At 35.7% G+C, this 16,208-nt stretch overlaps 1 protein-coding gene and 1 non-coding gene across 5 annotated transcripts; one reads left to right on the forward strand and one right to left on the reverse strand.

Annotated features, from left to right (window-relative positions):
• Positions 1 to 107: 107 nt before the first annotated feature.
• Positions 108 to 179, reverse strand: Trnap-cgg (transfer RNA proline (anticodon CGG)). The gene has a single exon. It is a non-coding gene; the product is annotated as a tRNA-Pro (tRNA).
• Positions 180 to 4,823: 4,644 nt separating this feature from the next.
• On the forward strand, positions 4,824 to 12,652 carry LOC120415164 (gelsolin, cytoplasmic). 4 transcript variants are annotated; one of them, XR_005605174.2, is made up of 8 exons: positions 4,824 to 5,146; positions 9,734 to 9,808; positions 9,869 to 10,355; positions 10,414 to 10,628; positions 10,703 to 11,818; positions 11,887 to 12,123; positions 12,226 to 12,311; positions 12,474 to 12,652. XR_005605174.2 is itself a non-coding variant. In XM_039576603.2 (7 exons), the coding sequence occupies exons 1-7, from the start codon at positions 5,087 to 5,089 to the stop codon at positions 12,250 to 12,252; spliced, it is 2,217 nt and encodes a 738-aa protein (XP_039432537.1). In that variant the 5' UTR covers positions 4,824 to 5,086; the 3' UTR covers positions 12,253 to 12,652. The 4 variants fall into 4 exon arrangements, 3 of the variants coding, with proteins under 3 accessions (XP_039432537.1, XP_039432535.1, XP_039432536.1); XM_039576603.2 differs by having other exon boundaries at positions 12,226 to 12,652; XM_039576601.2 differs by lacking the exon at positions 12,226 to 12,311.
• Positions 12,653 to 16,208: the final 3,556 nt, after the last annotated feature.

Below are 16,208 nucleotides of genomic sequence, written 5' to 3' on the forward strand. Positions count from 1 at the left end.
AAATGTAATTGACAAATTAACAACCACGACAGCAAAATAAGCTCCTAGAGTGACTTGAAGAAACTAACCAGCTAATATTAGATAAGCCGAAAAAAAAATCTACCGCAGGGCTCAACCGGGATTTGAACCCGGGACCTCTCGCACCCGAAGCGAAAATCATACCCCTAGACCATTGAGCCAGTTGAAATTGACCAGAAAATCTAGTAAAGTAATCCTTAACTCAAATGTTCAAGCATCCGCTGACTTCCTCATTTCACAATTGTTGCCTCCGCTTTCGAACAGAATTGCTTCTAATTGTTCGACTTATCAACATTTGCGCCAGTATCGCGTCGCGTCATACAGGTCAATTATCAACAAACCACCATCGCGGTCTGTCTCGCTCTGGTAGCCGTGGTACAGTTATCAAAGTTGTGGAGATCGGCTCATTTACACCATTATGGTAGAAATATAATATGCGAAAAAACAATGTACTACAAATGTGAGTCACTTTCTGAATGTCAAAACTTTGCCTTCTCGTAATCATACCGCCAGGTCGTCATCTGGGAGGCACCACTGAACGTCTAGGTCTAGGTTTAGATAAGAGCGTCGCGTTCATTACAGCAATTGAAGCCAGCGATATACGCGGGAGGTGTAGATGTAATTAGTTCAAGTTGTGGTTGGGCGAGTTACTCAAAGGTAAATAGGTTGCGTCATCAGCCAGTTGGGTTGTGAATAGTTATGAAAAGTTCTTTTTAACAACAGCAAAAAACAGCTGGTTCTTATCAGAAATTAAGTTTCAGATAATAATGTTAGTCATGGGTTCATATGCTTAATCACGAGTTTGAAATGAAACATATTTGGTTGGCTTTTTTTCGTCTGATAAGTGAATTTTATTTTAATTCAAATGATTTGTTTGTTATTTAAATTATATGACATAAAGGAAAGTGATAGACCATTATTGATAAACCATAATAACTGAAAATAATCGGATTTTTCTGTAAATTCCGGAGGCTAGTTTTAACTCCAATTTGTATACAAAAATGTTTAAGCCGCTAAAAAATATAATAAATTAAATAATTATTTACAATTTAAGAATATTTTTTGTACATCACAAGGCTAAGATAAAACTCAATCCCCAAAATACAGTTTATGCATGTTTTTTTCGAATTTCAGACTTTTTCCAGACTGTTATTTATAGTTCCAGAAAAGGGTGATTGGACAAATACTGATAATCTTACATAATTTTTTTTTTTTTTTCAAAATTATGAAGCTTTTTGATGCAAATCAATTGCTTTTGCCTTTCTTACTAAAGAAAGGTATAGGTTTTACTTTACGGTTGAACATCATTTCCATCTTCGTAAGAAGACGATTCATATTTTAAAAGGATGTAATATTGAATATTTGGCCCTTATAAAATGTTATTCTAAATTTAATTTTTTTGAAAATATTGTTTTCGAAAAGATCGAAAAAATTCATGAATGTTTCAAATTTTAACATTGTAAATCGAACCATTAGTTGCTGAGATATCGACGTTAGAAAATGGTGGGTTGTTTGGCTGAGACTTGGAAAACATCAATTTTCATGTTATTAAACCTTTGCATGGCAACATCTCAGCAACTAAGGGTCGTATCAACAAAGTTTAAAATAGCAAAATATAGAGAATTTTCTCAGCTTTTCAATAATATTTTTTTCAAAAGTGGGCAAACATGTGCACTAATTAAAAAAATAAATAAAAAACTGCGACTATTTTCAAAAAAGTTAGCTTAAAATGGCCTTAATTTGAAAACGGTGCCTCTTAAAAAAATTTCACTTGGGTACTTTTTGATTGCAAATTAGATTTTACATCAAAAAATGAAGTTGAAAAATTTTTGCGACCAATATTTCGATTTTTTGAAAAAATCAGTACTGATTGAAAAATTCATAATTCGGTCAAAGATTTTTTGCACAACGTGGAAATTTCTGAAAAGTCTAAAACAAATCAAAAAATTAAAAAAAAATCAAAAATAGTGTTTTTTTTGAAAATCAAGTTTTAGTGACAAAAAGTTAAATAAAAAATCACCAAAAAATTTTTACCGTGTATCATTTTTTTTCAGTGAAGTCCGTATTCATACCTACAACTTTGCCAAAGATACCAAATCGATCAAAAAATCCTTCAAGAGATACAGATTTTTGAACTTTCATACATCGTTTTTGTATGGACGGCTGCCAAATTTGTACGGAAAATTATATGGACAAATAAATGATGCAAAATTGCTTCTTTGGGCATACCGAAGGCACCAAAAAAGTTTCAGCCGGATTAAAAAATACAAAAATAAAAATTCTAAAAAAAAGACCTATATAGTAGAGAATTGCTCAAAGGCTATTTGTAAGTTAACTCTTACTTTAATATTTTGATGAACTTAGTCAAACATAAACTGAAATCTCTTGATTAATACAAAATATTATGAAGATCTGTCTGATTTCTGCCCGTGCAAAATTAATATTTTGTAAGTTAAAATGTAATACATAATTAGAAGTTTAACTTCCTTGAAATTATCAAATGCTTCAAAAATTGAACAGAATTAATGTAAAAATTGTATAAAAATTAGATCTGAGTTTTTTTTATTCAATAAATTTGGGTGAATTTCCCAACTGTTCCCAACACTTTGAATAACAATCTCAAATTCACTTTTTTTTCGACTTTCTCAACTTAAGTGGCCACCCTGTCATAATAGGAATTGGCCTATGTGGCTTTATGATCTTGCAGTCTACCCTGCTCATGTCAGTGATTTTTTACATTTAAAATGTCCAAAGTAAGTTGTGTTAACCCTTCAAATGGTAACTCTTGATTCCAAAATTTTTAAATTATGTTTATTGAAAAAAAAGCAGCACATTTCAGAAGATAAGTGCAGTGAATAACTGCCCACCATTGAAAAAACGGCTAATATCCACTTTTGGCAAAAACGAGATATTAGCACCAGGTGGTAGAGGATGTTCCAACGCATCTTCTGGAACTTGAATTTTACTGAAATAGTGTTTAGACTTGGCTAATATGCCACTCTTGCTTGCCTTGACGGAGATTTTGTGACAAACACTAAAACGCGTTTTTCTCGGTATTGATTTGGCATAATAGCCGAATTTTCAATTATGGGCAGATAAAACAAAAAAAAAACTTTTAAAACTTTTTCTCAAATAGGTTTCTAGTAAAAAACAGGCTTCGAATAATTATGTTTTCTACGAAACTAAAATTTCTCTAAATCTGTCTTAAAAATAAACTTTGAAATTTAAGGAATGATCTCGACACACCCTAAATGATAAAAATACGTTTGAAAAAGAAAACTACTTTGAATAATAAATGAAATAAGATCATTTCTAATACAAAACCTTCAAAAATGATGTGCTTCCGTGTTAATTTAACATTTAGGTACTTAACACTAAACGCTATTTCAAATTTGAAAAAAAGGTGGTGTTATGTTACACATGACCAGTATAACAAAGAACTTTGCAAGATGGTTGTTGAAATTTTCGATTACATTGTCTGGTCCAAATTTTCCCAAGATTCACTAGATTCATAATTACCATAAAGTTTGATACCCATATTGCCCCTACTATTATGGTTCGGCAAATGTCCCCCCATCGGAACATCCCTGGGGCCTCCGGCCACTTCGGATTGTGGCCACTGCTGCTGAAATGTCAAATTTCATATCCAGTATCAAAAATCATAAAGTTTGATACCCATATTGCCCCAACTCTTATGGTTCGGCAAATGTCCCCCCATCGGAACATCCCCGGGGCCTAAAAACTACGTTTATGGATAGACTTTTGAAACATTGTTAAATGTTCATACTGTTTTTTTTTTTGTAAAATTTAAATTTTTGACAACAAAATAACATACTTTTAGCTCAAAGAACTTTATGATACTTATTTCAAATATCCAGCTATAAATTTGAAGTTCAATGATTTCAATCTTTTTTGTATCAGGACTTATTTTAGTGTTTAATGGAAATAAATGGTAAAAGAATTAAAAAAACATATTTAAAAATCTTTCAAAATTAACGATATTATTCGATAGTGCATTGAGAGTCTGAGAGGCCAGCCGTTGAACAATTTTCAGGAAAAGTCGAGATAAAAACTGGGAAAATCTGTTGACCAAAAATCCACCAGTACCAGATCGAAAAGAGGTGGAAATTGATGATTTTGTTTGAAAAAATATGGTAATCGCCAAAGTAAATTTACTCTTATGTTTTTAAAATATATCACCTGGAAAAAATCTGGGATTCCCAGATTTATCTGGCAACCTTCCAAAAAAACCAAAAATAATAATGTCATTTATTATGTCTCTTCAAAACCTGCTTTTAAATGCAGTATTTCATAAAGAAAAAAAGAAACAAAAAATTATAATTTTGGAAATTTCTAGAAATTAATACATTTGCATTCAGCATAGCATCATTTGTGGTCGATACCTAAAAAAGCTCAGACTCAGCTTAATTTTTTTTCTCGTAAAGCTCAACCGACAACACTGTTGACCATGAAACTGTTATTTTGTTTCTCTCGATTCTATGGCGGCATCTTCTTTATTCGCTTGTTTGTCTCAAGTACAAAAACAACCCAAAAGAGCCGTAAATAATACTACAGAATAAATTTGTGCATAAAATTCAACGTTTTGCAATAAAATACATTGTTGCTACAAAAAACTGCACTGCAAAAACATAAACCTAATAAAACAAATAAGACAACTATGCAACCAAAGCCAACCCGTGCTCATCTTCTCTCAACTCGATTTATCGCGAGCTCCCCCACACAACACACAGACCCATTCACAGAGCTCGCATTCATATATCTTCAAATGCCGGTTCGCTGCTCTCGCTCAGCTCAGTACCGAACCAGTATTCGCGAGTGAATCACGCAGCTTTTTTTTCGAACGGCTCGGCTCCTATCGGGGAGAAAATTTATAACTAAGCTAATATTTAGTACCGACTTGAGCTTAGTCCGGGTCGGAAGTTGCTAGTGCCAACGCGTCAAAGTGCCGGAAATAATCTGCCTTTTTCAACACTTGTGCCTATAGTTATTAGGAGTGAGACCATTTTTTGATAGTTTTAAACCAAATTTGAGTGTTTAGAAGAAAAAAATGCACCCAGCATTCGACGATGCAGGAACCAGTGCTGGCCTTCTGGTTTGGAGAATTGAGGTGAGCTAAGAAGATTATGATCTGGAAGGAGGAAAACAGAAAATGTGAAAAAAAAGTATTTAATTAGACCCGCTCTGCGGAATGTTTGGATCAGTTCATGTTTAGTGGAAAAAGCATTTTTATTACCTCGGACCAAATTGTGCTGTAAACAGAGTGAATTGTGGAAAAATGTGTATATTTAAACGACGTTCTGTGCGGAGACAACAGCACGAGATGAGGGGGGGGGGGCAACGAACGTTTTCCACCGAAAATCGATTTTCAGTGGCGGCAGCGGCTTTCAAGGTTGGACCCAACATGGAAAGTCAGACGTCTGGGGGTTTGTCGCCCCAGATGTGGTATGGAGAAATAACGATAAAATGATTCACCGGAGACATGGACTACAAAATTATGCTGAAAAAAACCCAAAATGTGGTTCCCCTTGCTGAAATGCCAACCAAGGCAAAGCAGGCTAAATTTGGGCATTTCTGAATAATAATGGGCAAAAAGATAAGCCCAGAATCAATAATGTTATCAATGGTGTTATCGTCAGCACAAATAGGACGATAATCGGGCTCAAATCGTAGTTTACGAAATTCATTGTTGAGTACCGTAATCGTTAATGTGCGCTTTGAGGGCTCATATGACATGTCGTAATTTATTATCAAAGTTTTAACTGTTACGCGAATTTGAAGCCTATGCCGTTGAAATATTCTTGATAATAATACATTACAATTTGTAATTTACAAATTATCCTCTTGAAAAAAAGCTTTACCATAACAGCTATTTTTCAAATTTTAGGCTGTCTTTTACGTTTTGATGATATTTTCAATTTGATTGGCATTTAAAATAAAATAAATATCTTGTCTGTTTATTTGTTATATTACTAGAAAAGCTTAAAAATCAAAGAAGTAAAGATAAATTTTATACATGCGTTTTCTACAAAAAAAAATATCTTTTATCTCAATTCAAATCACTACCGCAAACTGGGTCAAATCGGGACTTGTAAATTTTGAAAATTTTGTACCGTCATCAGGGTTGACATTTGGTCTGGGAGGTGAGCTTCGATCATACAAAAAAATAGAAATTTGTACGACCCAATCTCATCCCCAGACCCCATGTCAACAATGATGACGGTTGTTCCTATTCTTGTTTTAATTGAAATCAGTCAAAATATTTAAACATTGTCCAACAAAAATAACATTTTCAGCTGTACCAATAAAGTAAATTTGCCCTTATTCAACCCAGATGTAGATACCACAGAAAAAATAAAAAATATATAAATTCATTTGAATAACAATTTAATAAAAATATATAAAAAAACGCTATGAGGATTTTAAAAGTTTAAAATTTTATTTAATTCAAGTATTTCAGCATAATTTTGGGTTATTAGGAAAAATGTATTAAATTTTTGTGTACAGATACACAAAATGCTTAGCCGTTTAAACAGTTTCTATGTAGTTTTATATATTGTTATATATGCCCTGCCCGTGTGGATCAATCGGTCCGCGTACAGGACTCACAATCCAGAGGTCGCCGGTTCGAATCCCGTGGCGGGCGCTCTAAAATTCTTTGTGTAAATATGGGTATTCGGCGCCGTCGCTCCGTGCCATACTTTCATACACTTAGGAGCCCAGGGCGGCGAAGTCCTTGTAGATAAAAAGGAAGACACTAGTGGTTGGTACTAGCAATGGTGGCCGACAGCTATAAAGTCAACCTCGTTTTTTATTATTATTTTTTATGCAACTCACGTTACTTTTTTCAAAAAAACTCAAAACATTTGAACTGTCAGACTTTTTTTATTTTTTCATAATATCACTAACCAACATCTAATATACCTAACGACGTGTTTTCTGGGCAACTTTAGAAGAAAAAAATAGTCATGGCTGCACAGAAAAAAATGATGGTAATATTCATCAGATTTTGGTGAATTTTTATCATTTTTATCTTTTTTTGAAGATTTTTTTTTGTTTTTAACTTATAATTTATTTGAAACATTTTAATAAATATTCAGGCAACTTGTCAAACAATGCGTCATTTAGTCATCAACATGTGCATAATCAGATAAGAAACGACTTTGAAAAGGGGTTAAGAACGCAGCCCTTTTACTTTAATTTAGTTTTAACCATAAATTTTTGAAAACGTGAGATTTATTCAGAAAATAAAATCCTAAAACCATTTAAAAACATTATTTTAACAACACAGAAAAAAAATATGGCAATAGTTATTCATCAGGAAATGGTGACAGATTTTGTGTCAAATTCAAGTTTTGTATGACATTCATCAGTTTCTGATAAATTTTGATCAGGTTCACCTTTTTACACAATTTTTAGTTAAAATTAATCAACGAACCGAAATTTCAACCTTTCAAAATAAATTTTTTTTTTCTGTGAAGAATAAATAAAATTACATATGATTTGAGAACAAATATCACCTGTGTGTTCTGAGTCAGCGAAAACAATTGAAATTTTATCAGGTTTAAGATTGATAAGCAGTGAGTTTCCTTAACCAAACATTAAACATATGCTTAAATATCTCATCATTTTGAAAAACGTATTCCAATTGCCTTGATTTTTTTTTTGTTCAAATAGTTTGCTCTGAATGTTTTTTTTTTGTAAATTTTCCTATAAGTAACTTTCAAATGAAGCTATGATTATTTTTTCCTTAAATGTTAATTCTAGCAAACACGCCGTGACCTATTATAAATCAACATTGAAATTCTCAAACGGAAAATTACATTTTTTAAGTTCACAAATTACCTTTTTGTTTGCTCTATAACTTAAAACAAATAATAATAAAAATAAAAAAAATAATCAATATTACGCCCTTTAAAATTTAAGTCTTGATTCAAAACTTTTGAAAATATTTTTTTGAAGAGATCGGAAAATTTTACGAATGTTTCATATTAGTTGCGAATGTTTCATAGTTAGTTGCTGAGATATCGACGTTAGAAAACGGTGGGTTGTTTGAGTGAGACTTAGGAAACATCAATTTTCCTGTTTTCAAACACTTGCATGGCAATATCTCAGCAACTAAGGGTCGTATCAACAAAGTTCAAAAAAGCAAAATATAGAGAGTTTTCTCAGCTTGTAAAAATATTTTTTTCAAAAGTAAGAAAACATGTGCACTAATTTAAAAAAAAATGAAAAAAAGTCACCTTAAAACGGCTATAACTTGAAAACGATGCACTTTATCAAACTTTCACTTAAGTACTTTTTGATTGCAAATTTCAATGACGAAATCTGAGAAAACTGCTCAGTAAAATAAAACTACAGAAAAATCAAATTTAATTGCAAAGATCTAAAATTATGATTACATTTATTTCAAAAAGTGTTTTCAAAATGCAAAAGAAAACGAGCAAAAGATTTAACAGTTTTCATTACAAAAGATGCATCTTCTAACTTCGAGTTGATGGCCAACTCTAGGGTACTTGAAGCTATTTAAATCAATTCGGAGACCTCATGAGCCTTAAAAATTACTTTGCGATTGATCAAGGACAAGAAAGATGTTTCGTAAAATTTTGCAAAAGTATTTTTTTATATTAATTACACAATTTTATGTCTACTTGTAATTCCATTATTGGTTTCATACATTTTCAAAAGAAAATTACAACAAATTTTTATTTATCAAAAATAACAGTCAACTTGACAATCTGAAACAGAAATCCTAATTAAAAGATAATAAAATAATCATAAACTAATTGAAATTTTAAATTCATATAAAATTTAGCTCAGTTTGAATTGTTATTTTTAAGCATTGATAATATAAAACCTAATCATATAAAAGCTCCAATTTTATGTTTTTAAAGTAAACATTATTGATACTGTTGACAAAAATAAAACCAAAAAATAGCATTGCTGCAAATGTAATGTATGACAAAATATTTCAAATTGATCACAAACTAAGAAGGTTCACTTAAAAGCGTGACAACGACAATAAATCGATATAAAACAGAGTACAAACGACAGAAACTAAAACAACAAAATATGATACTGATAAGATAGATATGGCAATCGAGTCAGTCTTATCATATAAACGGTAAGCCTACTTTTGTATGAAAGTGTTGCCAGAAATAAAAATCTGATCTACACTTGAAGTACTCTTAATCAAATTTCGTCGAATATTAACAAAATTGTGGAATAGTTCAAATTATCACTTGATTTCCACATTGTCCACTAACAAAAGACATTATCAACACCCAACACATGCAGTTCTGGCCAGTTTATTACTTTTCCAAAACAGTAACAAATTACACTTTTGAACGGGCGCGCGACCTTGAAGCTAGAACAATCAAATTAAAAACGCAAACTAAGAATCGGTCACAGTCGGCTGACTTCAATGGCAGATCTTCCGCGTCTACTGAACGTGGAACTACCACACTTGAATCACTAAGTCATCTATACGACGCTAGCCGACGACAGCGCTGCCAGCTCGGAACTGTTTTGCAATAAATTAGCCGCGGTGCGTGTTTTCCCAACAACCTGCTCGCCCCTCCGACCGTAGTGCTGTGAATGCAATCCAGATGTTGAGAGCAATCTACGCAGCTTGAAAAACCAACCATGTCTGGATGACTAATGTTTCTCACTCTTTTCCCGGTGGTTTCTTTTGCAGAACTTCGAACCGGTCCCGGTTCCGCCAAAGACGTACGGGAAATTCTACACCGGTGACTCGTACATAGTGTTGAATGTAAGTTTACATGAAATTTTTTAAAATTTTAGTGAAATCGTAATTCCAGAATCTTTGCAGACCAAACAATCCAAGAGCGGTGTGCTGTCCTGGGACATTCACTTCTGGCTGGGTCTGGAGACCACCCAGGATGAGGCCGGTTCCGCAGCGATCCTCAGCGTCCAGCTGGACGATCGTCACAACGGTGCACCGATTCAGCACCGCGAGGTTCAAGATCACGAGTCGAGTCTGTTCCTGAGTTACTTCAAGGGTGGAGTCCGGTACGCCGACGGAGGCGTCAAGAGTGGCTTCAACGAGGTCGAAACCAACGCCGCCGGCGAGCGGCGCCTATTCCAGGTCAAGGGCTCGAAGAACGTACGCGTGCGGCAGGTCCCGATTGGAATCGGTTCGATGAACAAGGGTGACTGTTATATTTTGGACGGCGGGCATGAAATCTACGTTTATGTGGGCCCAAGGGCGAAGCGCGTTGAGAAGATCAAGGCGATCGCGGCCGCGAGCCAAATTCGCGACCAGGACCATGCGGGCCGGGCCAATGTGCATATTATCGGTAAGGTTAGATGAGGGTGTGGTTATGATCGCGGGTAATAACGCTTGTTGGATTGTAGACGAGTTCGCTAGCAACGCTGAACAACAGGAGTTCTTCACCGTGCTGGGTGAGGGATCTCCGGACGAGGTCGCGGATGAATCCGAGAGCGATGAGCAGTACGAGAAGAACGCGTGCACCACCGTTGCCCTGTACCACGTTTCGGATGCCGACGGAAGTCTCCAGATCAAGCCGGTTGGCGAGCGTCCGCTGAAGCAGAGCATGCTGGACTCGGACGTAAGTGATCGTACTAACCTGTTTGATGTTGTGTGTGCTTGATATGTAACCCTGCGCTAAATGCGATCTTTCAGCAGGATTGCTACATTTTGGACACCGGATCATCGGGGATCTACGTCTGGGTTGGAAAGGGAGCAACCGCCCAGGAACGATCACAGTCCATGGTCAAGGCACAGGAGTTCATCACCAGCAAGGGTTACCCGATGCATACCCAGGTTCAAAGGGTGATCGAGAATGGTGAAACTACCGACTTCAAGCAGTACTTTGCTAGCTGGCAGGACAAGGGCATCAGCCACAGCCACCTGATCAAGGCAGCAATGGATGAGGACAGTTCAACCGATGGTGATGATCGTGAATTCGACCCGGAGATCCTGCACATGTTCAAGAAGAACGGAGGTCGTGCACTCGGATTCATGCCGGACAATGGTCAGGGAGAAGCGGAGGTTTGGCGCGTAGAGAATTTCCAACTAGTCCCGGTAGAACCACAAACCTACGGAATGTTCTTCGGCGGAGACTCGTACGTGATCAAGTACGAGTACCGTAACAAGCACGGCGGTCACGGATACATCATCTACTTCTGGCAGGGTAAGCAGTCCTCAACCGATGAGAAGGCTTCCGCGGCCATGCACGCGGTCCGCTTGGACAACGAACTCAACGGCAAAGCCGTCCAAGTTCGCGTTACCCAAGGTAACGAACCGCGTCACTTCCTGAAGATCTTCAAGGGCAAAATGATCAACTTCACCGGTGGTCACGCCTCCGGCTTCAAGAACGTGCACGACCACGACACGTACGACGTCGACGGAACGCGTCTGTTCCGCATCCGCGGAACCTGCGCCGACGATGTCCGTGCGGAGCAACTGGACGAAGTCGCCGGATCGCTCGCCTCGGACGACGTCTTCATCCTGGAAACCCCGTCCACCACCTACGTCTGGCACGGCGTTGGAGCTTCCGACCTGGAGAAGGAGATGGCCGCCAACATCGTGGGAATCATCTCGCCGGACGCGAACCTGCAGCTGATCGACGAGGGTTCCGAGCCGGACGGCTTCTGGGCAGCGCTCGGCGGACAAGGAGACTATGATCGCGAGCTGGACCCCACCGGAGCGCCGTTCCTGAGCCCGCGACTGTTCCACTGCCGGATCCTGTTCAACGGAAGACTTCGCGTCGAGGAGGTGCCCCACTTCGAGCAGGATGTAAGTGTTTTCAACTCATGCAACAAATTCCATTGGCGATTAACAATCTTTCACTCAACATTGGCCAGGACCTGAACGTGGACGACGTGATGGTGCTGGACGGTGGCGACGAGATCTACTGCTGGATCGGCAACGGGGCCACCGACGAGGAGCGCGCCAAGTCGATCGACATGGCCAAGCAGTACATCCGGACGGATCCGTCGGAGCGCAGCGAAGACACGGTGCCGATCGTGATCCTGAAGCAGGGTGACGAACCGCGCAGCTTCAAGCGACTGTTCCCCGCCTGGGATGATGGCCACTGGGAGGTTAGTCACCGTTTGTAGTCGAGCTGTGTTGCCTTCCAAACAAAATGGCCCCACAGGACGCAGCCATTTCTGTTCACTAATCTGTTTGGTTTTTTTGATTAGCCTTATACTAAAACAAAGAATAGCTAAACGCACCCTTTCCCTCCTCTGCTGAACAACAACCTATTGCTTCTCTGCTGTACCTACAAGTTTGTATTGTTTGAAAATTACGTTTAGCATATTGTACTAATAAGTAGCTCTGTGTAGTGCCTTTCCTTCTTACCTGAGCATGTTGCCTAAGTCATAAGTATAGCAAAATAAGGTGATTGATGAAATAGTGCCTAACGTCATTTGTTCACTCTTTTCCACAGTCGCAAGCATCGTACGAGAGTATCAGACAGCAAGTGTTGGACCAAAACCAGTAAGTGCTGTTAAACATATGAACAAAGTAATCAAGAGTACGTGTTGCTTCCGCACAAAAAATAACATGAGCCAAATGTATTTAACATGTAATGAGTGTATTCTATTAAAAATAGAGTGAAAAAATTCACGTTTTGTTTTAGGATTTAAATATCACATCCTCCTTTGTCGACACTTTTTAGCTTGATTAAAATTATCGTTCGAATACTCTTTTCTCCTCTGGATCGAATTCCAATTCAATTGGAATTCAGATTTGCTTTCAAAAGTCGCTACGTCCTTTTGAACTATTGATATTAGGATAGTTCTCTACCAGCTCACACGAAATCGGAAAAAGTTGCCCCGACCCCTCTTCGATATGCGTGAAACTTTGTCTTAAGGGGTAACTTTTGTCCCTGATCACGAATACGAGGTCCGTTTTTCGATATCTCGTGACGGAGGGGCGGTACGACCCCTTCCATTTTTGAACATGCGAAAAAAGAGGTGTTTTTCAATAATTTGCAGCCTGAAACGGTGATGAGATAGAAATTCGGTGTCAAAGGGACTTTTATGTAAAATTGGACACCCGATTTGATGGCGTACTCAAAATTCCGAAAAAATGTATTGAAAAAGCATTGATGTTTTCAAAAAAATATAGTAGTGTTGCCTGCTTTTCGAAAAAAATATGATTTTTGAAAAACTTCTAAATTTTTTTTCGAGAATAAGTGTTTTCGGGCCAAAAATTTATATTTTGCGCAGTTTATTTTTTTTGTGTAAAAAGCCCCGTTTAAAAACTGTAAATTTGTTTTAGAATGTAACTATTTTTTTCTGAGAAGTTTAAGCAATATTGTATAGGCCGTTTTGTATGAACGGTTGCCAAAATTGTATGGAAACTTGTTGAGATAATTACTTTTAACGAAACATAACACTATTCAAGCATAACAATGCAAATGGGCCAAAGAAAGTATAAGCAATAAGTATGTCAATCGATGTTTACATTACTAACGAGCTTTATAAACTGTGTGTTTACAGTTCATCTTTGAATTCATCTTGAATTTATTTCGGAAAAGTGAGACTATTGTTTACAGGATTTCTTTTTTTTTATTTTTGATAAAACAAGTGAAACATCTAAGAATCTTTAAATTTTCCCTAGAAGTCTTCATGCTAAATTGTATGCTTGTCGTACAAAGTAAATAAAAAATACATGTAATAAATTTTCCATGCGAGAAATTTTCCAAGAGAGCAATTCTCTACAAAATGAGCCGATTTTAAGTCTTTTTATTTTTTTGTAATTTTTATTTGGCTGAAACTTTTAAGGGGCCTTCCCTATGACCAAAGAAGCCGTTTTGTGCGATACAAGGCTCCATACAAAAATTGTGAGTAAAAATTTGAAAATCTTTATCTTTTGGAGGAATTCTCTGTTCGATTCGTTGTCTTCGGCAAAATTGTAGGTATTGATGAGGACTATTCAGAGAAAAATAGTACATGGAAAAAAATATATTTGTCGAATTTTCACTAAACTTGTTTTCACAAAAATTAAATTTCGCTAAATTTTTATTTCCGATTTTTTGATTTTTTTTTGTTTGTTTTAGGGGACAAACAACCGCAACTTTTTATCCAAGGAAAAGTGGGGACAAAAATTTTGTGTTTTTTTTTATAAAAATTTTGCTTGTAATTTTTTTGACTTCAGCTTTTAATGTAAAATTAAATTTGCAATCGAAAAATATTTCACAGATTTATTGACAAAGTGCACCGTTTTCAAGATACAGAGAAACCTCTTATTACGCGATGCGTTACGTGTTTCTTATTTGTCGATTTTTCTGGAACGACGCATCATTTTTGCAATCTTTTAAAAGCAATTTTTAGGTTTTGTTCAGATCTACAAAACGCTTTTGCATGCATGCAAAAATATTGTATGGTTTAAGAGAAATCGACGGAATAATAAGCGTAACGCCACTGCGTAGAAAGTGGTTTCTCTGAATAGCCATATACATGGTGTCGATCCAAATCCAAAAATAAAATTCCCTGACTTTTCCCTGACCTCTCCAGACCACCATTTTTTTTATTTTATATTTTTTTGGAGCGTTTTTATGGTTTCATGCATTTTCCTTTTTGAATATTGGAAATTTAAGATATTGAAAAACTTCAATGACTTTTTTATTTTATTTTTTTAACGATGGATTCTGCAAAAACTTAAAAACTTTTTTTTTTTGTCAATCGAACATCCAAAATGAGCATCCATAAAAATGTCCTATGTTTTTTTATCTGGTGATGTCATTTTAAATATTGCCTTCTACCAAAAAATCTAGAGTTTTTGTTGAAAAAAAAAACTCTAGAAATAATTAAAAATTAAAATTGTTGCAAATTTCAAATTGCGATTAGTTAGTTTTACTTCATTTTCTAAAGAAAATTTAAAGTTAAAAGATTTAAAAAAAAATCAGTTGAAAATTTGAATTAAAGTAAGAAGTCGTGTTTAATTTTAAATTGTTGCCTTTTGCCGAGTTTTCAAACGAATTAGGCCGAATTTTTCAAGTACATGTTTATGGTACTAAAAAAGATCTGGGTCTTTTTCAACAATGTTTGTATTTAATGTTTTCTGGATATTTGAAGAAAAAACATCTTCTTAAATAATTTTACAAAAAAATATTTTTGCTGTAAAATTAAAAAAAAAAGTTTTCTACTTTGACCAGAGCTTACAGACGATCAATACATTTTATAAAAATAAAATAAAAACAAAATACAACCTGCTCGAGCTTTTCAAAAGGTCGTTATTTATCAAACTTAGATATTTGGGTATTTTGGAATAAATTCCAAATTTAAGCTCGATCTGACCACGGGAACTCCTCCTTGTAAGCTCTTGAATGTTGTTTGGGAAAAATATGTAAAATGTATTTGTACAATCCCTATGAAATCTCGGATGCTGGAAACAACTTTTCCGAAGAGACGCTTTTTTATAAATTCTTGGTGAAAGGAATTTGAGAGCCTTTATACAGGGTTGTTACGGAAAAATCGAAAAAAAAATCCGCGCCATCCCATAACCCAATCCATTTTAAGAAAAATAATTTTGCGACAAATATACAAAAGTGTTTTACAATAAATTCAATTTTTAATCTCAGAACGCAGAATCCTGAAACGCTGAAAATGTATTTTTGCTAGAATTAGGTAAACTAGAGAAAAAAGCCAAAACAATCATTTTGGCAAAAAAAAATCAAAAATTTAATCATTTAGAATTTTAGATCTTAAATCTGAATCAAATCTAAATAAAGAAAAATAATAAAATTAAAAAATTGTAACAATTCATACTCGATGACCTCACACGGTGGGTAAGAAGGGGATTATTATGCAACTTGCATGCACCTCGGAAATTCCTTCTGGAGGTTGTTGGGGGGACTATTCTGAGTCAGAAAAATCGATTCCCAAAATATTCTGTCGGTGAAAACTGATTTTATCTCGATTTGTAGTTAAAAAACCTAATATTTCACCTAAAACCTCAAAAATACGTCTAAAATCTCGGTCTAACTCTGGACAAAGATGTCAATTTTCATCAAAATATCAATTCTTAGTTCCCAAAATATATTCCTGACATAGTACATCTTAAATCGATCCATTACTTGAGTCCCAGCGTCATCAGAAGGTGTAAAATAGCGTTACTTAAAAAACAATATTTTCCATTTGCTCTGGTAAATAAACTGTCATGTCTGAATTCAAAA

Source organism: Culex pipiens, chromosome 2 (genome assembly GCF_016801865.2).
Source record: "Culex pipiens pallens isolate TS chromosome 2, TS_CPP_V2, whole genome shotgun sequence".
NCBI lineage: Eukaryota > Metazoa > Arthropoda > Insecta > Diptera > Culicidae > Culex > Culex pipiens.